The sequence below is a fragment of the Corythoichthys intestinalis genome, chromosome 12 (assembly GCF_030265065.1).
Source record: "Corythoichthys intestinalis isolate RoL2023-P3 chromosome 12, ASM3026506v1, whole genome shotgun sequence".
In the NCBI taxonomy this organism is placed as follows: domain Eukaryota; kingdom Metazoa; phylum Chordata; class Actinopteri; order Syngnathiformes; family Syngnathidae; genus Corythoichthys; species Corythoichthys intestinalis.
Genome location: NC_080406.1, coordinates 50,845,944 through 50,869,844, shown reverse-complemented (window position 1 = coordinate 50,869,844; position 23,901 = coordinate 50,845,944). Strand labels below are relative to the sequence as shown.

General features: G+C 39.2%; 1 protein-coding gene across 1 annotated transcript; it reads right to left on the bottom strand.

The window, feature by feature from the left end:
- Positions 1 to 4,609: 4,609 nt before the first annotated feature.
- On the bottom strand, positions 4,610 to 22,529 carry LOC130927567 (zinc finger protein OZF-like). Its single transcript, XM_057853504.1, has 2 exons — positions 22,206 to 22,529; positions 4,610 to 11,051 (listed from the first exon to the last, which is right to left on the bottom strand). Exons 1-2 carry the CDS (start codon positions 22,297 to 22,299, stop codon positions 9,748 to 9,750), a joined length of 1,398 nt encoding a protein of 465 aa, XP_057709487.1. The 5' UTR covers positions 22,300 to 22,529; the 3' UTR covers positions 4,610 to 9,747.
- Positions 22,530 to 23,901: the final 1,372 nt, after the last annotated feature.

Genomic DNA, 23,901 nt, shown 5'->3' with positions numbered 1-23,901 from the left:
ACCTAGTTCTCAGGCCCAACAAGTCTTTTTTTTTTTTTAATAGGATCATAATTTACATTGAGTTTAATCTCTAGATCTCTAATTCATTTGTCTAAGTTTTCCATTTCCATTCTTGTTTCGACGTATAGCTTGTGTAGCTGATAATTTCTCCCCAAATATTATACTTTAAATGCTTCCCAGTGTACACTCGCCACAGTTTCATTTGTATTCAATTCAAAATAGGTATCAATTTTACCAACAATACAGTGGGGCAAATAAGTATTTAGTCAACCACCAATTGTGCAAGTTCTCCTACTTTAAAAGATTAGAAAGGCCTGTAATTGTCAACATGGGTAAACCTCAACAATGAGAGACAATGTGGAAAAAAAACAGAAAATCACAGTTTGATTTTTAAAGAATTTAATCCCAAATTAGAGTGGAAAATAAGTATTTGGTCACATACAAACATGCAAGATTTCTGGCTGTCAAAGAGGTCTAACTTCTGACGAGGCTCCACTCGTTACCTGTATTAATGGCACCTGTTTTAACTCATTATCGGTATAAAAGACACCTGTCCACAACCAAAGAGCTGTCAAAGGACACCAGAGACAAAATTGTAGACCTGCACCAGGCTGGGAAGACTGAATCTGCAATAGGTAAAACGCTTGGTGTAAAGAAATCAACTGTGGGAGCAATTATTAGAAAATGGAAGACATACAAGACCACTGATAATCTCCCTCGATCTGGGGCTCCATGCGAGATCTCACCCCGTGGCGTCAAAATAACAAGAATGGTCAGCAAAAATCCCAGAACCACACGGGGGGACCTAGTGAATGACCTACAGAGAGCTGGGACCACAGTAACAAAGGCTACTATCAGTAAAATAATGCGCCGCCAGGGACTCAAATCCTGCACTGCCAGACGTGTCCCCCTGCTAAAGAAAGTACACGTCCAAGCCCGTCTGCGGTTCGCTAGAGAGCATTTGGATGATCCATAAGAGGACTGGGAGAATGTGTTATAGTCAGATGAAACCGAAATAGAACTTTTCGGTAGAAACGCAGGTTCTCGTGTTTGGAGGACAAAAAATACTGAATTGCATCTGAAGAACACCATACCCACTGTGAAGCATGGGGGTGGAAACATCATGCTTTGGGACTGTTTTTCTGCAAAGGGACCAGGACGACTGATCTGTGTAAAGGAAAGAATGAATGGGGCGGTGTATCGAGAGATTTTGAGTGAAAATCTCCTTCCATCAGCAAGGGCATTGAAGATGAGACGTGGCTGGGTCTTTCAGCATGACACTGATCCCAAACACACAGCCAGGGCAACAAAGGAGTGGCTTCGTAAGAAGCATTTCAACGTCCTGGAGTGGCCTAGCCAGTCTCCAGATCTCAACCCCAAATAAAATCTGTGGAGGGAGTTGAAAGTCCGTGTTGCCCAACGACAGCCCCAAAACATCACTGGGCAAAATGGGCCAAAATACCAGCAACAGTGTGTGAAAAGCTTGTGAAGAGTTACAGAAAACGTTTGGCCTCCGTTATTGCCAACAAAGGGTACATAACAAAGTATTGAGATTATCTTTTGGTATTGACCAAATAGCCTACTTATTTTCCACCATGATTTCCAAATAAATTCTTTAAAAATCCAACAATGTGATTTTCTGTTTTTTTTTTTTTTTTCTTCACATTGTCTCTCATGGTTGAGGTTTACCCATGTTGACAATTACAGGCCTCTCTAATATTTGCAAGTGGGAGAACGTGCACAATTAGTGGTTGACGTAATACTTATTTGCCCCACTGTATGCTTGACAAATTCTGAATTTTGTAACCGGTACACCTCTAAGCACCAATTCGGCAGATTACAGACAAAAAATGTTATACGCAAATTCAGTGAAATAGCAGCATGGTCACTAATCACAATGCTGTCATACCAGCATTCTTCAATATTACACATTAGTTCTCGGGTCACAAGAAAGTAATCAATACGGGACCGAGACCTAAGTGCAGCTGAATGACAGGAATATTCTTTATCAGGATTTTGTTCTCTCCACAAGTCAACATGGTTTAAATCAGACATATATTGACCAATTATTTTTCTGGTCTGTGTCTTGGTGGTGTCAATACCCGTAGAACGATCAACTTTAGGATCCAAGGTGCAATTAAATTTCGACCAATGATTCAACTCCCATACAATGTAGATAATGTAATAAAAAAATGACATAGCCTGCAAATAGCCCAGATCTCAACCCTATTGAAAACCTGTGGTGGAAATTGGGAAAAAAATGGTCCACAGCAAGGGTCCGACCTGCAAGGATGATCTGGCAACTGCCATTAAAGAGAGATGGCACCAAATTGATACTCATCAAGTCCATGACTCAGAGATTGCAAATTGTCATAAAAGCCAGAGGCGGTGCTACTAAATACTAGAGATGTGTTTTGTTTGTTATTTGTTTGTTTCTTATGATTTCATATTTTTTTCCCTCAGAATGGAGTGATTCAATATATATTTTCCTGCACTTGCTCTACTGTATAAAAGTAACATTTATTGACCACCACAATGTTTTTTATTCATTTCTTTCAGTGTTTCTGAATGCGAAAGAGTTGCACTTTTGAACTAATTCATTATTTTTTCAAGCTTTTTATCTAAGTTTGTTCAAGATGATAAAATGTTTGAGTGCTCGTCCGAGACTTGTGATTCCATACATTTTGCTAGGGGTTGTATATAAAACGCACAAATGATGAGGTGTGTCCAAACTTTTGACTTTTGTTTCAGGGCCATCAACCTGTTTCCCCCCCTCCCCCAAAAGTCACGCCTATGGTTACAAATTGTAACTATAAAATGTATGTAAAGCAGGGGTGGGCAATTATTTTTCCCCAGGGGCCAAATGAGAAGCAGAAAATATTGTGGAGGGCCGGACCAAAATTTGAAATCTACTCGTTATTAATTTTATTTCAACATTGAAATAAGTAAATTGTATTGTTTACAGAAGCTGGTAAGAGTATGTGTTATTGTTAGATAATGAGAGAGTGAGGTTGTTTTACAAAAAACCTGAATTTATTCAGTGAAAACAGAGGTAAGTTTGCTACATTTTTGACTGCTTTTCAGTCACATTACCACAATGCTTTATTTTTAACTTTCTATAAGGATACCACAATAATGTAACATAACTCAACATTTTTATCAAACTGCCAAACAGTGCAGAACAAACATGTTTCAGTATTTTTTTTTCTTCAGCGAGAGAAATCTAGCCTCTGTTGAGCTTTAACAAGAGCATCAAGGTCAGGTTGAATGTTTGAGGTGGAGATGTGAAGCACATCTGACAGATGGTCTTCAGTCAGAGAGGACCTGTACCTGGATTTGGTAAACTTCATTACTGAGAATGTTTGCTCACATGTGTAGGTAGAAAAACACCAAATAAACACCAATTTATGCTCAGCGTCAAGTTCAGTCACTTTATCTTGCATCCGTTTCAAAAGTCCTACTATTTCCCGGTCAGATTGGGACAACCATCAGTAGTGACTCCTACCAGTTTGTCCCATTTCAGTTCAAGCTTGTCCATGCATGCGTTTACCTTGAACAAATCACTCCCCGTGGTTGTTCCTTTCATTGATCTCACTGCTGCCAGCTCCTCCGTAATCGTGAAATCCTGTGTTATTCCTCGGAGAAACACGAGTAACCGCGCCGTGTCGCGGACGTCACAGCTCTCGTCCAAAGCCTAGGAGAAAAAGTCAAAACTTGCTACTCCACTTTTTAGCTGAAGTCGGAGATTCTCCGCGATGTCCTCCACCCTTCTGGTCACCGTTCGCCTGGACAGCGGGACTTTCTCAAATGCTTCTTTTTTCTCCGGATATATTAGTGCTGCAGAGTCCACCAAGCACTCTTTCACAAACTCTCCCTCCGAAAACGGCTTACAGTTTTTAGCGATTTTATGAGATATCACAAAGCTGGTCTTGGTTGCTGCATCCCGGGCTGCATATAGCTTGGTAAAATAGCCTTGTTGTTTTTCTAGCTTCGCTAGCAAATCTTCAGATAACCGCGCTCTTCCAGCCTCAGTCAGATGTCCGTATTTTTCTGCATGCTTCGTCTCGTAATGCCTACTCACGTTGTATTCCTTAAACACGGCGACCTGCTCACCACAAAGTAAACACACGGGTTTACCACCGACGTCTGTAAATAAATATTTAGTTGTCCATATTTTTTTTAAAACCACGAACTTTAGCGTCCACGTTTCTTTTTTTGGCGTATGCAGACATTTTAGGGTTACCATTGAGTTGCTGCTAGTCACATGCACTCAGACTTGTTTCAGTACCTGGACGTAAATGACGTACGCATGCCGTAAACAGGTTTCAAAGTAAAAGCCCGGCTGTTTTAGTCCACGCATTACGCACAATTTTGAAAGTAGGTTTTATTTTCTTAAGTCCAAGCAACCTTTCGCGGGCCAGTCAGAGTGGGTCCGCGGGCCGTATTTGGCCCGCGGGCCGTAAAATGCCCGGGTCTGATGTAAAGGCTGGTTACAAATTGTAGAAGTGTTGGCTGTCTCGTAACCTGTAGGCTTTGTTTAGAGCAGTGCTTCTCAATTATTTTCTGTTACGCCCCCCCAAGCAAGAAGTAAATGTTTCGTGCCCCCCCCAAACTCTCCGCCGCCACTGTAAATAGTATTATTCGTCTATAAAATTACTATTATAAATACGCATCTGCCTAACATTGTGTCCTTTTTTTCTAATAAAGAAAAAAAGTAACAGATCAACTTATAATAAAGTATAACTTTATTAACATTGTTTTGTTTGTAACAGAGAAGACTTGACGTGCATCAATTTGCCTGAATTAAAAAAAAAAAAAAAAGTCACATTCAAACTGTAAAAATACACTCAAGGTATTTTTGACCATTTGATACAGAAAAATAAAATGTAATAAAATCCGTAAATAATAACAAATTCAAATTGATTAGAAACATTTACTCATGAGGACAATATGCCAAAAAATTTGACCGAAAAAACAAAAATGAATAAAGGAAAAAAAGAGTGTCCTTGGACAGAAGGACAGTTTTTATTTTTGCTGCTCACACTCAGTATTACCTCCTTTGCAATGGTGTGGAGTCATTTTGCAATGAGCATGCTAACAATGCTCACTGGTTTACTGATATAACACTGACAAAGCAGGACTATTGTTGGCAATATTCGGCACGTTTTCGCTGAAAAACAATCAAGCGGCTTATCAATGAGATTGGGGTCGAATGTCTTTAAGTGGCGTCTTAATTGATTTGGCTTCTGGCAGTCCGCTATAATTATTTTCAGACACAGTAGTCTTTCCTCATCACCCCACTGTATTAAAAGTCAAAGCTAAAAGTCAAACGGCACGAAAAAAGCGCATTCTCGGCGGCCGAGGTAGAACCATAGGTGAGGGCGGTCGTCGTGACGATCCCAAGCCGAAAATGGCACTTCTCGGGCGGCGACGTGAGAACCGGACAAGACAGTGGATCGCTGCGTGAGTGAGTCCGGTCGGAAAACAGCTTTCGAAAACGGCGGCGGCGCACTGTTCTTCATATCTGTTTTCTGTGTGCTGAGTGCTCTTCCTTAGTTCAAAAATACTGCACGCACTCTGAAAATGAGAGCGCCACTGCCACCCACTGAGTGGATGTGCAAGTACACTTTATTCCAGTCCGGCAAAAAAAAAAAAAGAAGAAAAAAGCATGTTCCCCCAGGACACATGTGCCCCCCCTGGCATCGCTCTGCGCCCCCCCAGGGGGGCGCGCCCCACTATTTGAGAAGTACTGGTTTAGAGTTTTGTCGCGTTGTGCTGTAATTCCAAGTGGTTCCTTGAATTGGATGTTTTTAGCGGTCGACAGTCTTTTTGAGCCATCGGAGAGTTTGCAACTCACGGAGATATTTTTGTCATCTTTACTGGACAGAAATATAAAGTAATGGCTGTATTTCCAGTGAACAAATGCAGCCGATTGTGGTATCTCTCCTGCCTCTTTCACTGTTAGTTCCCTGACAAGGTAGGTTGGCTATGTTGTTGGCCGCCGTAGACAGCGCTCACACAGCATGGTAATACACGTGACCTGTTTTTTTTTTTTTCCGATGAGAAAACCTGACATGTGATGTCACTCCCAAAATCAAGAGCAACATTTTCTAATCGAAATGCTCTTCGCACATGACTACAGTATTCTTCATTCCACATACATTATGAGGCAACAACAAAATAGTAACGCACAGGCAGTAAGGAAACTAACCAAATTGCTGGTTTGGAAAAATGAACGTGTTAGATTACTCGTTACTGAAAGAAAGCAATCAGATTACGGTACAGTAAACGCGTTACTGACAACACTGAATATAAGAAAAAGGAAATTTTATCGGGATTTCATCTCACTTGGTTTCTTATTAAGCACATCCACATTCAAGAGCAAAAACATTGTGCTTTGATTTTTTTTTTTTTTTTTTAATATAAAAATATATACAGCAGGGGCGTCACTAGTCGCATTGGCTGGCGAGCATTTTTTTTTTTTTTTAGCACTTATCTATCATGTAAAGTCAGAAACGGCACTTTAAATTATATATAGTCGAACCAAATGTAATATGGTGACCCCAACACTTCATAAAGGACTCACAAGAAAGGAATAGTGTAGCAGTAATAACTTACTGAACAAAAAGTAAAATTAAACATAGAACATTAAGGTAATGGCTTTTCCAGGAGTTGCCCTTAATCCCCAATAATGGCCTATTCTAGCAACCTGCCCTCTACAACGTTAAATCAATATCAAAACACGGCACGCCAACAAAACAATTCAAAGCAATTAATCAGTGTTTCTCAACTGGTAGGTTGTGACCTAAAAGTGTTGCCTAGGTGGGTTACCCAGTTTACCTCTCTCGTTTGTCCTTGCTGGTTTATCCTTATCCAAATAACTTTTTAAATATCCAGTTCAAAGAGTAATGCTGTTTGAATTAAATAGAAATAAAAAATAATACATCTTGTTACAGATTACAGGGACTGCAATAACAAATACAATGCTTGTAAAACAGTTGGAAATTATGATGAGCACAGATACGAAATTGTTGGACGTTACATCCCAAAGATCGGCAATTCATTCATACAGATTGATTCTATTCATTTTGGTCATATAAACAGCAGTAAATAGCATCAATGTTGATACAGTTCAAATACCACAAATCATAGAGACAATATTAGATTGTGGACTTGAGTGAGGGCCTCTCACTAAAATCGCATTTCATTACCGCCCGAGCACCAACTGGTGCGAGAGCCCTATTGTAATGCAAAGGCTTTTTTTTTTTTCATGGCAAATGAAAATGGCCAATTTGGAGGCTGGAACATGCACGAAAACTCACCAAAATTTGCACATCCATGAGGCTTGGTGTATATTTTGATAATTTGGTGGCGTTGCAAAAAAATGTAACAAAATGACAAAATTTTGTAAAAGGCCTCCCTTATGTTTTTTTTTAACGTAGAGCAATTAAATTTGGGGAGTCAATACTTTGTGCAAAACTGCTCCAAAAAGTCTTTTGCACGCATGTTCCAAACCCAACAGGAAATTGGGTATTTTGGATTGAATGTGAATTTTTAATCGATTTACAGGATGCACATTTGAGACCTTGGTGCCTAGGGAGTTAGTTGGATCCTCCTCAAAATTGATAAGATTATTCATGAGACATATGAGATCTTAAGTTTTCAAAATGAGAATGAGTGTTCATTCTTGGGCCTGACCTGGGCAGGGTGCCAAAGTTGGCCACTTTTTGGCAAAATGCCAAATTCAGTAAATGACTTATAACCCCTTGATCCAAGGTTCAATATTTTTCCGATCTGGCATGTATCCCACCCTGAACACAACTTCATTGAAATATTACCCATTCGGCCTGGCGCCCCTGAGTGGGAAAAGGAAATGGTGTTTTTTTACGAGACCGGCTCCTCCTCTAAGGGAAAAAAAATCAATTAACCTCAACCCTGCATCAGGGGGGCCTTGAGACAAGTGTTCAGGTGGCTGATGTAAAATATTGAGGTTTCATTGAAGCGGAGGGGTCCAAACAGGAAAGTGAAGAAGACAGTCGTGATTTTGTCTCGACACGAATTTTGAACAGTCATAACTTGGCAGATATACAACATATCTGCGCCAAACTTCCCGTGCTTATTGAGAATCATACCATGAATGATCCTGCAGCGATCATTTGCATCAACCCTACAGCGTCAACTAGTGGCAACAGAAAGGATTTTTCAAAAAGGCCTCTCCTATTAGGTTTTTTCAACATAGAACGATGAAATTTGCGGCGTCGACACCTTGTGGAAAAACTGCTCCAAAAAGTCTCTTGCACCCATATTCCAAACCAAACAGGAAATCGAGTATTTTGAATTGAATGTGAAATTTAGAACGTGTTACAGGTGCATATCTGAGACATTGGAAAATAGGGAGTAAGTCTGATGCTCCTCAAAATTGGTAAGACTGTTCATAAGAAATATGAGATCTTAAGTTTTCAAAAGAGTGAGTTTTCATTCACAGACCTGACCTGGGTGGGGTGCCAAAGTCGGCCATTTCTTTTGGCAACATGCCAAATTCTGTAAATGACTAATAACTCCCTGATACAAGGTTCAATATTTTTCATATCTGTAATGTACAGTATGTGAGGTATCCCAGCCTGAACACGACTGCATTGAAATATTACCCATGAAGCTTGCCCCCCAATTTTTACACGACAGCTCCTCCTACAAGGGAAAAAAACAACTGACCTCAATCCAATTTCAGAGGAGCCTTGAGACATGTGTTCAGGTGCCTGTTGAAAAATATTGAGGTTTCGTTGAAGCAGAGGGGTCCAAACAGGAAAGTGAAAATGACCGTCGCCATTTTGTCTTCCCAAAATTTTGAACAGTCATAACTTGGCAGGCATACAACATATCTGCACCAAACTTCGCGTGCTTGGTGAGAGTCGTACCCTGAAAAGTCCTGTAAGGGCCATTTGCATCAACCCGACAACACCGACTCGTGGCCATAGTAAGTTACTCATTTTACTTGTGCATGTCCAGTTCTTTTCAGTGTTGGTCATTGTGGTTACAAGATCTTTTGTAGGACTACATTTTAATGCCCATGTCAACATGTCCCTGTCTGTTGCCGTAATGACCCTTTGTTCACCATTTAAAGGAAATATACTTTTTCAGGGACTTGGGCAGCTCACTGAGCCACGGAAATTGGCAGACTTGGTCAAATTGGCCAAATCAGAAGATTCATTTTGGTATTGAATAAGGGCGTGGCTGCACACCTCAGTAGCGCTTCTGTTTGTAGTACTCTCTCCAATAGGGTTTTTTTTCCTCCTAGGTGTGTGAATGTATTTCTAATCCCAAAAAAGGCAAGTTTAGAGTAAGTTAGGTTCTCATGAGAGGATGAGAGTGAGACGATCTGCTACTACCCTGAACTGTGTCCCGTCTGAGTTGTGCCAACCTGAGAGGGCCGGTTCAGTCCTGCTTGCATATTTATTTAATGACATTATTATGAATGATTTTTAATTTTGGGAATTTGGGGTCTGATGTTTCAAATATTAAATGTGAAAAGTGTAATTTGAAAGAGGGACAGTATTATATAAGTAATTCCACTTGAGAGAGTTCAATCAGGTAAGGTTTAGGCAATAAGGTGGATGAACATCATACAACGACAGTCAAAGCAAGGCACCAAAAGTGCCAATCCTCAACAGGATTTAAGGAAGCTCTACAGAATACAATCGTCCTGTGTGCAAAATCTGATGAAGCCAGCATGGATGACAGGCAAAATAGTCATTGGCCACTGCTTCTCACACCAACACACACGTGTCTCTTCATCAGATCTTTCCTCGTGAATCCTTGACCACAAACTGGGCAGGAAAAAGGTTTTTCACCACTGTGGGTTCTTGTGTGTCTTTTCAAGTGGTGCTTTTGAGCAAATTTTTTACCACAAACTGAGCATGAATAATGTTTTTCACCAGTGTGGGTTCTTGTGTGTGATTCCACGTGTTGCTTTTGAGTGAATCTTTGACCACAAACAGAGCAGGAAAAATGTTTTTCGCCAGTGTGGATTTTTGTGTGCATTTTTAAGGAGTTCTTGTAAATGAATCGTTGACCACAAACAGAGCAGGAAAAAGGTTTTTCGCCAGTGTGGATTGTTGTGTGCATTTTTAAGGAGCTCTTGCAACGGAATCCTTGACCACAAAATGAGCAGGAAAAAGGTGTTCCACCAGTGTGGGTTGTTTTGTGCCTTTGTAGGCCTTGCTTTCGAGTGAATCTTTGACCACATACTGAGCAGGAAAACGGTTTTTCGCCAGTGTGGGTTCTTTCGTGATTTTGTAAGCTTTTCTTTTGAACGAATCTTAGATCACAAACTGAGCAGAAAAAAGGTTTTTCACCAGTGTGGGCTCTTTCATGATTTTGCAAGCCTTGCTTTCGAGTGAATCTTTGACCACAAAATGAGCAGGAAAAAGGTTTTTCGCCTGTGTGGGTTCTTTCATGACTTTCAAAGTGTTGCTTTCGAGAAAATCTTTTATCACAAACTGAGCAGGAAAATGGTTTTTCGCCAGTGTGGGTTCTTTCGTGACTTTTTAAGTGTTGCTTTCGAGAGAATCTTTTTTCACAAATTGAGCAGACAAAAGGTTTTTCAACAGTGTGGCTCCTCATATGCATACGACAAGTTTTCTTATCAGCGAAGGTTTTCCCACACTTAGAGCATTTGCAGAGTGTGTCGTCACGGTGAGATTTCTTGTGACCGTCATCATTGTAAGGTGACTGTGACGTGGTGCCATTTCTGTCTGATGTGGCGATGAAAATGTCTGCTTGCAATCCTTCTGTTGAGCTGCTGCTGCTTGCAGGCTCTGTCCCTTTGCCAGCCTCAATCGGACCATCTTCACTTTTCAAGGGCTCACCAGTCGACCTGGTAATACCTTCCTCCTCTTTAACACATGGCAGCTCTTCCTCCTCCTTTTTGATTGAAAGTTGCTTCTGTTGGCAGGGGTTTGGCTCCTCCTCTTTGATTTGGGGGAACTCAACATCCTCTTTAACTCCAGGAGATTCTGGCTCATGCTGCTCAGCACCAAGATCTTTTCTGAAATCTGCAAGACACAAGAAAGCATTGATATATTTTATGGACTACCACTTGGGGTGTGCCATCTTGGGCACCCCACGATTCGATTCGATTACGATTCAGGGTGCTATGATTCGATTTTCGAACGATGATCGCGGTATTGACGATCGCAGTTGTCGCGATTATCACAATTATCGATGCATCGTACAGTATTGATTAATAAAGTAGCCAAACAAATTTATGTCCATTATTTATTTAAAATATCCTTATGATTCAACAGGAAAGATGGAAACATGCCCATACAACAAAAAGCTGCCCTTAAGCTGCTTTTTTTTTTTTTTTTTTTTTTTTTTTACAAGAAAGTGCAAAAACATTAACAATTTTAAAGGGAGTACTTATTTCTCTCAACAATACAATAAAATTTACACTGGTGGGATGAATTCCACATTTTCTGGACACAAACAAAGTGTCTTTAGAAAAAAGACTTCTTTTAACCAATAGACCCTACTCACATGACGTCACAAACACGCCCCGGCGCCCTATTGTCCGTCAACTCGTCGTTGTTGGTGCATTACCGCTACGTAAATTCCTCCTATTATGGCGTGTTTTTCTGCTCGTTAACATTAATAATCAAAATGGTGAAGGCGTGTGTGGCGGTCGGTTGCAATAACAGAGAAGATAGACGGAGAGACTTGAGGTTCTACCGTATTCCGAGAGACCCGGAGAGGAGAGCGAGATGGACTGCTGCAATTCGACGAGAAAACTGGGCTCCAAACGATTACCACAGATTATGTAGTAGACATTTTATATCTGGTAAAATGCATTTAATATATACAGTGCCTTGCAAAAGTATTCGGCCCCCTTGAATCTTGCAACCTTTCGCCACATTTCAGGCTTCAAACATAAAGATATGAAATTTAATTTTTTTGTCAAGAATCAACAACAAGTGGGACACAATCGTGAAGTGGAACAACATTTATTGGATAATTTAAACTTTTTTAACAAATAAAAAACTGAAAAGTGGGGCGTGCAATATTATTCGGCCCCTTTACTTTCAGTGCAGCAAACTCACTCCAGAAGTTCAGTGAGGATCTCTGAATGATCCAATGTTGTCCTAAATGACCGATGATGATAAATAGAATCCACCTGTGTGTAATCAAGTCTCCGTATAAATGCACCTGCTCTGTGATAGTCTCAGGGTTCGGTTTAAAGTGCAGAGAGCATTATGAAAACCAAGGAACACACCAGGCAGGTCCGAGATACTGTTGTGGAGAAGTTTAAAGCCGGATTTGGATACAAAAAGATTTCCCAAGCTTTAAACATCTCAAGGAGCACTGTGCAAGCCATCATATTGAAATGGAAGGAGCATCAGACCACTGCAAATCTACAAAGACCCGGCCGTCCTTCCAAACTTTCTTCTCAAACAAGGAGAAAACTGATCAGAGATGCAGCCAAGAGGCCCATGATCACTCTGGATGAACTGCAGAGATCTACAGCTGAGGTGGGAGAGTCTGTCCATAGGACAACAATCAGTCGTACACTGCACAAATCTGGCCTTTATGGAAGAGTGGCAAGAAGAAAGCCATTTCTCAAAGATATCCATAAAAAGTCTTGTTTAAAGTTTGCCACAAGCCAGCTGGGAGACACACCAAACATATGGAAGAAGGTGCTCTGGTCAGATGAAACCAAAATTGAACTTTTTGGCCACAATGCAAAACGATATGTTTGACGTAAAAGCAACACAGCTCATCACCCTGAACACACCATCCCCACTGTCAAACATGCTGGTGGCAGCATCATGGTTTGGGCCTGCTTTTCTTCAGCAGGGACAGGGAAGATGGTTAAAATTGACGGGAAGATGGATGCAGCCAAATACAGGAACATTCTGGAAGAAAACCTGTTGGTATCTGCACAAGACCTGAGACTGGGACGGAGATTTATCTTCCAACAGGACAATGATCCAAAACATAAAGCCAAATCTACAATGGAATGGTTCAAAAATAAACGTATCCAGGTGTTAGAATGGCCAAGTCAAAGTCCAGACCTGAATCCAATCGAGAATCTGTGGAAAGAGCTGAAGACTGCTGTTCACAAACACTCTCCATCCAACCTCACTGAGCTCGAGCTGTTTTGCAAGGAAGAATGGGCAAGAATGTCAGTCTCTCGATGTGCAAAACTGATAGAAACATACCCCAAGCGACTTGCAGCTGTAATTGGAGCAAAAGGTGGCGCTACAAAGTATTAACGCAAGGGGGCCGAATAATATTGCACGCCCCACTTTTTAGTTTTTTATTTGTTGAAAAAGTTTAAATTATCCAATAAATTTCGTTCCACTTCACGATTGTGTCCCACTTGTTGTTGATTCTTGACAAAAAATTAAAATTTTATATCTTTATGTTTGAAGCCTGTGGCTAAAGGTTGCAAGGTTCAAGGGGGCCGAATACTTTTGCAAGGCACTGTATTTAGATGGTTTTGGGCTGACAACCACAATTAAGATCATTGCTAGGCTAATCGCCGACAACATACCGTTTCAAATTCAAGATGCTTATTTCTTCCACCATCTTTATTTTTTGAATAATATTTAGCTGGTAACAAGTGAAAGAAGCTGGCCTCGTCTACGGATTATCGGTTAAACAGGGGTGTCCAAACTTTTTGCAAAGGGGGCCAGATTTGGTGAGGTAAAAATGTGGGGGGCTACCTGGGCTGATTTACGTAGAACAATACATTTAAAGAAATTTTAGCAAGCCATTCTGTGTGTCACATTTGCTTTATTATTATTTTTTTAAATTCATAATTTCAACAATCTTGCCTTTGTGGCGTTCTCTTTCGACCCTTGGGCTCTTGCGAAATACTGCTGCTGTGAAATTAAATTAGCTTCAAGTTGCTATACTTTCTCGCTGCGTATCTTCCCTGTAATGTTGTCGTACATGTTAGCGTGTCTTGTTGGGTAATATTATCGCGTCACATCGAACTCTTTAAAAACAGCGACTCTCTCTTTGCAACGCACAGTTGTTGCATGTTTTATTGAAGAAATAGTCCAATATCCACCTACAGTATCCTTGAAGCGTCGGCCATCGCAGTCAACTTTTTTTTTTTATTGATTGTCGCCTTTTTAGAAAATTGGGTCACACGGGGTAATGTTGCTTAGAGTGCTGCTCTTAAAGTTTTTCAAACTTTCGTGAGAATAGGCTGATTTTGTGTGGACAAGTTAGCTGTAGATATCAGGGTAGAGATGTCAGGCAGAGAGGGCGAAGACAGCGGGTCGAAAAATATCGATTTAGGCATCAAATATGGATCTGGCGAATGGATAGACTGAAGCTTTTCCACATAACGCCTTTTATGCAACGCATCCAATGAGTTTACAGCGTCTGACAGCACCGGGGCTTCCATGAATTGCTCTATAAACTGAATGACTCATTGAAACCATTGAGAATAGGGCTAAACAGAGACAGACAATATGGCGGCCGGATACAGCGACACGTCATTCTGTGACGTTGGTGAGTAGGGTCTATATACTTTGTTTTCACAGTGTTACAGGTGGAAATCACAACGGCTCTTGACAGCGCCACACACACACTCATTACAGCGCGCGCACCTTCATCTCTCCCTCTCTCTCCCGCAACATCAGATTTCTGTACTATTTCGTATGTTTGTAGTGTTACTGCTGTACTTAATCATGGTTTTACACAGTCTGCATATGAAATACACCTTAGCGAATTAGCTAATTAGGTTAGCGCTCGGCACTAACTATTAACATTTCAAAAACAACAATAAAGGCTAAACTGTACAAGAGGGTTCGTGTACTCACCTCTTATAGACGCACACAGGTCTTACCAACACACTCGGGACATTTTTCAATTGAAATGCCTTAAATCTACTGCTGGACAGTAGGAAAGACAAGGAGCAACGAACTATCTCTTTTCCCCTCTCGCTCTAAAAAATAACTAAAAATAACACGACCGCCGGGTCGCCTGCCTGTCTCATACACAAATTTATTTCCCAGTCTTTTAAAAAGGAGTAAATCTCTCTCCCAGTAACTGGGAGCATCCATCATAACGTTGTTCGTGCGTCCGTTAAGGGTGTCCGGGCGGCAGACGTGTCTTGAATTTTGTTCGGCAACGAACGGCTTTCATAAAGTTATGAGTGAAAATCTTCGTTTGGTAACCTTTATGAATCATAATCGAATCGTCACGTGTCGAATCGTGATTGCTTGTAATAATTGATTTTTTTGGAACTCCTCTAACTACCTCTCGCTTTCCTTTGTGCAAAGCTTGAAAAAGATGAATACAGTGATCCCTTGCAGTTTTGCGGATTCAGTGCATGGCGCAGTTTTAAAAAGTATTCATTAAAAAAAATAAATAAATAAAATCGGTAGGAAAAGAAATGCAGTTTCATTTTAAGGAGCAAGAGACATTGTTTCGCGTAGCAACGCGTCCGAAAATTTGGTGCTGAAAACTATCTGCCAAAAATAGCTAAAAACTTCGGTTGAAATGTTTTGAAGATAAATCGTGTGAAGGACTTTAGTCCTCTTGTGATGACGTCATTAAAACACAGCGTATGGAAACCATAATTGTAGCATAAAGACTCATACTCGTATTTACACATTCATGTTTGTGTATAAAACAATTGTACTTATATGCACACTAGGCCTGCACAATATATCGTTTAAACATCGCCATCGCAATGTGCGCATGCGCAATAGTGACATCGCAGAATGTGCGATTGTTTTTTTAACATGTTAACTTTTGTTACACTTCGTAAAAGCTGCAATTGTGCAGATTTGGATCCCTTTTACTTACAGCAAGCCTGGATTAAACAGCATTATATAAATTAGGGATGTCCCCGATCCGATCTCGTGATTGGAAATAAGGCCGATTACACCATTTTCCAGAGGATCGGAACCAGGTGAAAAGGATCGGGTATATAAATAAAAAGATATACGACGTACTCGACTTAAGCGATTTCGACTTCGCGACTCTGGAGTCTCAGCCGTCATTTTGTCTCCAGTCGTTTTTGTTTTTTTTAGTTACATACACAGTATCTTTTTTTTTTTTTTTTTTTTTAATTATTAATATGACATGTTCCGTTCTCATGAACATCATAAACATGAAGTTGTTCAGCTTTACAGATATCAGAAAAGGCAACTCTGCTTTTTAAAGCTTTTTACTTTCTCTACTTTTGACAATTTGTAAAGGTGTAACACATATGTACACTTATGTTGAAAACAACACACATTTTAACAATAAAACACCTGACACTAAACAAAACATCCATCTAGTCTGCTCAATATGTAAATTTACTAGATTAAACTAGCCTAATTTGCCTCACAAAAGTCATCTATCTTAAATGGTACGAAAGCTAACGTATTTACAATTCTCATAGCAAATCGCTCACACGTAACTCCCCAAACTGTAGCTGTAAACTCAGTTACAAATGCATACACAAACATGTATCAGCAGAAACAACTAACAGCCTTATGTGGGCCAAACCATGTACGTCGTGACCCGGGGGACCACCTGTTAAGTGTTAATTCTCCAATCGTTCCAATATTGGTCAGGCCTATCCCAAACATTGCTATTCAAGTTATGTGGTGAAAATTCTTCTAGTTTTAAAATCGCAATATAATATCGCAATATATCGCAAGCCACCCAAAAATCGCAATGATAGTTTTTTCCAATATCGTTCAGGCCTAATTCACACACTTGTGTTCATATTTAGGCATTTACATCTCTAACCACCAAATTCTGATGTCAGATTGTTTTTGCGGGTGCATGAATACAACTCCCTTTTCGACGACATGGAATCTTGTCCGTGGACTATTTCAAGCTTACGGCTACGAATCAAAAGTGTTCAATTTACGTCACGTAGGTCTCTGGGAAAACTAATTGCTCCTCTTGAATATAAGCATTTCATTCTCACTAAATGTTTTCTCTTGTCACTGCACTATGCCTGTGTATGTCCCTGTACTGATAATATTATTTCTAAATGGTTAGACTAATAACAAAATAACCATAATTTTCAGACTATAATGCACACTTGGCTATGATCCGCCACCCCCCAAATTTGACACAATAACGGCATGTTCAGCTGCTTGACACAGAGAAATAAAATCTGAGTGTCCGATTGGTCTGAAAATAATGTATCACATGGGAGTATGACATATTCCCATTTGTGACCATTCAACAAGCCTCGTTTTTTAGCAGAAAGCAGTGAACAGGAAGGGGTTATCGGGGGACAGAAGAAAAGGAGGAGAGAGAGAAGAAGTACAAACAACAACAAGAAATACATCGAACACCTACAGTAACTATGAATATGTTGGTGCTATCGTTAGCCAGTTGTATTTCCAGCTGACACCATGTGAGGGTCCTGATAACCAAGGAAAGAGGAAAAGATAAAAGTTATTGGAAGGGGTGGCATGTACACAAATAATCCAGTTTTAAAAATTGTTGATGGAAAATGCCTTGGGCGGGAATGTAGGTCAGGTAGTTAAAATCAAAGCCTCCTAATAAGTAAAATTGATCAATTTTTTGCACTTTTGACTTTCTTAATAAAATGAATTTAATTCTACACAGTGATTCTAAGCTGATTTTATTTTAAAAACATGATTAAAATGCAGTTTATAAATTATTCAATTTTGGTGAATTCAGCTCAGTTTGATTCCAAATGTCTTTTTTTAAGCATGTGCCGGTTACTGGTTTCAAGGTTTACCGTGGTATGAAAAAGTCACAGTTTTAAAACCACATAAATGTTCTGTCATACCAAAGTACAGTATTATTTTATACAGTATTAGCTAATCATCTGTCACGTCACACAAAATTTAAGTAAACACTGTCATGAACGTTTCCCACCAGCTATGAGAGTCCACTCCAGCGTGCTTAGTGTGTCTAGCGATGGTTAAACAAATACTATAACGAAAGCTTGTTAATGAGGCAGATAACGGGGCTAGTTAGCATGCGAAGACAGCTAACTGGTTTCCTCTCTACCATTAGCCTACTTTTGTAAAGTCTTCCGCCATTTTAAACATCTGTTCAAAACAACATTTTCATTATACAGCCAGATGTTTTTTTTCTCTCTGGTGACTTTCTGTGTTGAGAGAGTTGGGTATGTGTGTATAATGTGTAAATAATGCCAGATGTTTTTTTTCTCTCTGGTGACTTTCTGTGTTGAGAGAGTTGGGTATGTGTGTATAATGTGTAAATAATGATACGAGTCATTCACAAGTGCTCTGTTTCTCACTCTCCATTAATATTCAACTAATATAAATAGTAGTAGTGGTATGTATGGGTTTAGTCAATGAGTTGTATTTATTTCAATTTTATTCAAAATACAGTATGTCAGTTATTTTTATTTTTTATTTTAACATTATATTCATGTTCTTGTTCCAATTTTCAAATATGCTGTGAATTTTTTTTTTTTTAAGTTTTTTTTTAACCCATACCTCAGTATTTTTGTTTAAGGTTATCATTCCGTCAAAATCTCATAACAGCACAAGCCTAGTCTTTTTTTTTTATGATGTACAGTATACTCGTATTTATTTTATAAATATTACTTAACCCTGATCAAAGTTTTTACAATGCATTCCACGTAGTATACACACACAAACAGTATATATGGCGAAAAACACAGACAAGACTGAAAAAGCAGTTTCTGCCTTTGCATTCCTCTTTAAAAGAAACTGCTGTATTTTAAGCCAAAACAACTGTGTTTGATAGAACAATATGTCTCTATGCTGCTATAGCAGATTCATAACGCATTAAGCCCCCAAACTATTTTTAATTTGTCCGTTTTACCCTGGGAACCCGTTTACAGACGTCGCGCAACCGCTTTTGTTTCAACCCAGCTATAAAACGAAGGTAATTATATTTATCATTCAAAATGTCTGTCGTTTTTAGCTTAGAATCATTAACTTATGTCTCATATTTTGTTAAAAAAAAAAAACTTTAAAAAATTATTCACTCGCATATTTTAAACTTTTAAACTAATGACACCACAATGAAAAAATGGTGTCTGTAAAAAAGGCACGGATATCTACCTCATATCTATCGCTTAATTGTATATACAGTGCTGCTCAAAAGTTTGTGAACCCCCTCAACATTTTGGAATTTTCTATTATTTCAACCTGATTTCCTAATCAATCAATTCAGTAGTTTTTTTTTGTTTTTTTAACAGTTGTGTTGTCGAGACTAAATTAAAAAGAGTTTTCATCAACTGATGTAGGTGCAAAATTGAACTGTTTGGTCACAACCAAAACCGCCATGTCTGGCGAAAAGTCAACACTGCATACCACCAAAAGAACCTTCTCCCAACAGTGAAGCATGGAGGTGGGAATGTCAAGATCTGGGCTTGCTTTTCATCCTCAGGACCTGGACAACTCCACATACTCCAGGGAATCATGAATTCTGAGGAATATTGTCAAATCCTAGAACATAACCTGACGCCATCTGTTTTGAAGTTAAAGCTTGGCAGAAGGTGGATCATGCAACATGATAATGATCCAAAGCATTCCAGCAATACAACCAAGGAATGGCTGAAAAAGAAGAAGATTCGTGTTCTGGACTGGCCCAGTCAAAGTCCTGACCTAAATCCCATTGAAATGCTGTGGCGGGACCTGAAGCGAGCAGTTCATGCCAGACGCCCATCAAACCTCTCTCAACTGACTGCGTTCTGCAAGGAAGAATGGGCAAAAATCCCCCAAAGTAGATGTGAGAGGCTGATTAGTCACTACAGAAACCGTTTGGTTGAGGTAATCTCTGCAAAAGGAGGCGCAATATCCTATTAACTGAAGGGGTTCACATACTTTTGCACACATGATATCTGAGTTTTTCTTAAATCAACCACTTTTGTTAAATAAAGAATGACAATATAACTATTTCTTTTGTTTCAGTCCATTATTTGGAATGTCAGTATTGTGGATTTGGGTATAACTCAACATTTAATATGGTTATTTTAGTTTTTTTTTACAAAAAATCTGACCATCGCTGTGGGGTTCACAAACTTTCGAGCAGCACTGTATTTTTTGTCACTGTCGCATTTTCTCCAATATGTTAGATGATAAATAATCGATCCAAACAAAGAAAAATTGAAAAATATTTAAAAGGGTAAATATATTAAAAAGAAATTCTCGACCACTCCTTGTTGTCTGCGATTTCTGCATCGCGACCCTAGTTATATTACCATGTTTCACTGATAAAATCCCCAAAAAAATCCAGCTGTGGCCATTCACAGCTGTGTCTTAACACTCGGGGATACATGCTACATGGATTTTTTGGATCGCGATAAGGTAAGTACTCGATAATATCTCGATAAAATTATGGCGTCTTTAATTCTGCTCTTTCATGCGCTCACCTCCAGATAGGGTTTCATTGTTTAAATTTTTTTTTTCTTTTTTCAAAAATGTCCTCCTGTTCAAAAATTTTCTACCCCCAGAAAATTGAGATTTTTAGCTTTCAATGATGTATTGCACACGCATATCGGACAAGTTTGAAAGTTCGCCAAATTGGGGCTCTCAGAGCATAACTTCAAGTCAACTGAGTGTTTTCCGACATATGCTGTATGTACGTATATATATATATATATATATATATATATACACATACATACACATATAAAATCATAGAGGCTAATGCCATGACTTTCAATCACAACAGAGTAATTGTTCAAAAATATTTTTAAATCGTACATATTACATTTTGGGCACATATGTGACAAAATGGCTACAAGTTTAAACCCTGAAAAATGCTAATAATTTGTTGAATTTAAGTAATGTCTGGGTCTGATATTATAGGGCTAGGGGTTGTGGCCTAGGGATCCTCTATTTTTAAGACAAGTAATTCTTAAAAGATAAATGTTAGTATGAGTTATAATAATTTGATATTAAAACCCCTCTTAATGTTTTTGTTTTAGTAAAGTTTGGGAACTCCGGTTTTACTAGCAGATATTCAAGGTACGCATATTGCGTTTTCAAACTTATCCCAATACAATTATGTAGATTGTTAGCATCCTGAGCTGTCGTGTGCTTTACATACAGTACAGGCCAAAGAGCACACCTTGTGTAATCCATGTCTTGTACATTGTAACGCGTGGGAGCTAGGATATGTGTATAAAAGAAGCTTCCACTTATGCACATTTATTCAATAAAAATAATAATTCCACCTTGACCACTCACTTCACTCCCCTTGTTTCCATTTGACTGGAAATTGCATCCAAAAGCAGCACATCGTGGCATTTTACTTCGCGAGTTTAGGCAGCAATAAGCAATTGTTGAACACGCTACACATTTGGAAAGATCCCAATTACGTCATCACTGCGAGCCCGCAAACCATGGCGCCAACTAATGGTCAAAATATGGACTAAATATTATAAAATGTTGCCATTGATTTAACATTTTATGTGTTTCTAACAACATATTTTAGTACAAGAGAATAATTGTGGTTTATTAGAGCCTACATGTGTTTAAGCTAGATGATCACTTTAAGTATGTATCATGGTAAATTGAGCAGAATTACATCGATAACGATAAATTTGCCCAAGCGAACTGTTATAAAATTTGAAAATCTGAATCAATGCATGAAATACAAATTAACCATTTCTTGTTGATTTATTTACCAGCTTTCAACTTAACAATTGTACATGCAGTCTAAATATTAAGTATATAAAATTTTCTTGTAAACAATAAGAATACAAGCATGAACATTTATGACAGCTTGTATGACTTGAACAATGTACAACATTATAAAAATCAATACAACGACTGTGCAAACGTCATTGAAACACAAATGACCTACAGCTTGAACAGTACACTTCAAACAGACAACTTATTGTTAATGGCTTCTGTTACATAATTACTCAACACAAATGTTTACTTCAAGGTTTCAGTTTTTTTCCAGTGCATTTTAAATACATGCACGCACACATGCACCCCACACAGACACAACCACATTAAAGCTATATTGCTCTTATGCCAATGAAACATTTAAGATTTTATAATGGCAGTAATGACACAATAAAGCAAGCAGTAAGCACATACAGAAAAATAGCTGTGGCCATTAAACGCTCATATTATAGGCTTCACTGTTGCATTTTAATTTATGCTGAATGCGTTGTACTCCCCATTTACCATTACCATAATAAAACCTATCAGAGAAATCCCACACACACAGAGATATAAAATAACGCGACATACTGATTGCCAGATGCAGTCCGTGCCCAATCCACTCATGAAGAACTTCAGCTGTTTCGGCAAGGTTAGAGCCGCTATCCGACTCCATCACGTTCATTTGTTGCGTTAGCCGCTAGCGTTAGCCTGTGGCCTGGCTACCAGTAGAAAGCACTGAAAGCACCCTCTCTTGAAATCGTGAGAACCAGGGAGGACAGTGGGTGAAAGTCCGTCTGGAGGCCGCCAAGAATCTACTTAATCTCGGGTGAAAGTTTGGTGAAGCTCCCTTAAACCCGACTCCACCACGTTTGCTTATAGCGCCGTTAACCTACTGAGCTCGTTTGTTTTGAGTTCCTGATAACCACGTGACTTCTTACGTAACCACACCGACTGCTTTCTTAAAGGGGAATGAACACAGCCTAACAACACGGAGTCAAAGCGGGATGAAAAGACACATTTACGGTTAAAAAAAAAAAAAAAAAAAAAAAAAAAAACATTTTAGGTCCAGGGCTAGGCGACTCCATCTTGAAGCTCATCAAGAAAATGGCAAGAGTGTGCAAAAAAAGTAATCAGAACAAAGGGTGGCTGCTTTGGGGATACTAGAATATTATACGTTTTTAGTTATTTTACCTTTTTTGGGCAAAGTATATCATTCCACACATGTTGATTCATAGTTTTATTACCTTCAGTGATAATTTACTATCTAAATAGTCATAAAAATAGACTATTATAAAAGAAAACGGATTCAATTGGATTCAATTATTTCTTCTTATATATGGAATAATAAACAGCCACGTTTACGTAAAGAATTCCTGCAAGGGGCTAAAAGCGACGGCGGTTTGGCTCTTCCTAATTTTCAGTTGTATTACTGGGCCGCAAATCTAAATTGTATGGCATATTGGTTATATTACCATCTTAAGGAGAATGGTCCCACTTGGGTGCAGATGGAAGCATGTGCATGTCTCCCAAATTCATTAGCCGCCTTGTGTGGTGCGCCACTGCCCTTGAAAGTTGGGGTATCAGGAAATAACCCAGTATTATCTCACTCCCTTCGGATACTATCTCAATTTAGGAAAAAAAATGGTGTAGTTGGTACTTGCCTTTTTAGCCCAGTGGCATCGAATCATTTTTTGGTCCCCTCAACAGTCGATAAAGCCTTTCATTTGTGGTCCAGCCTGGGTCTTACACGTTTAAATGACCTTTTTGTGGATGATATTTTTGCCTCTTTCGCACAGCTAGTCCAAAGATTTAATATTCCTAACTCTCATCATTTTAGATATCTGCAACTTAGAAGCTTCGTTAAGAGTATCATATCGCTTTTCCCAAATAAACCTCCTACAACAGTTTTAGATGATGTTATGTCTTTAGATCCGACAGAGAAAGGGGGAATTAGGCGCATTTTTAATCTAATTTCTAATAAGGTAGCTCCGTCCTTATCCAGAATCAAAGACCTGTGGGCACGGGATCTTCAAATACCAATCGGAGAGGGACTGTGGTCTAAGGTTTTGGGTAGTGTACATAATTCATCTATGTGCGCTCGTCATGTTCTGATTCAATTTAAGGTAGTACACCGGGTACACTATTCTAAGGTAAGATTGTCCAGAATCTTTCCAGAAATCAGCCCTTTGTGTGATAGGTGCAAGCTGGCGGATGCAACACTGATCCATATGTTTTGGTTATGTCCCAGCTTAGAAATATTTTGGAAGGGTATTTTTGAAGCCCT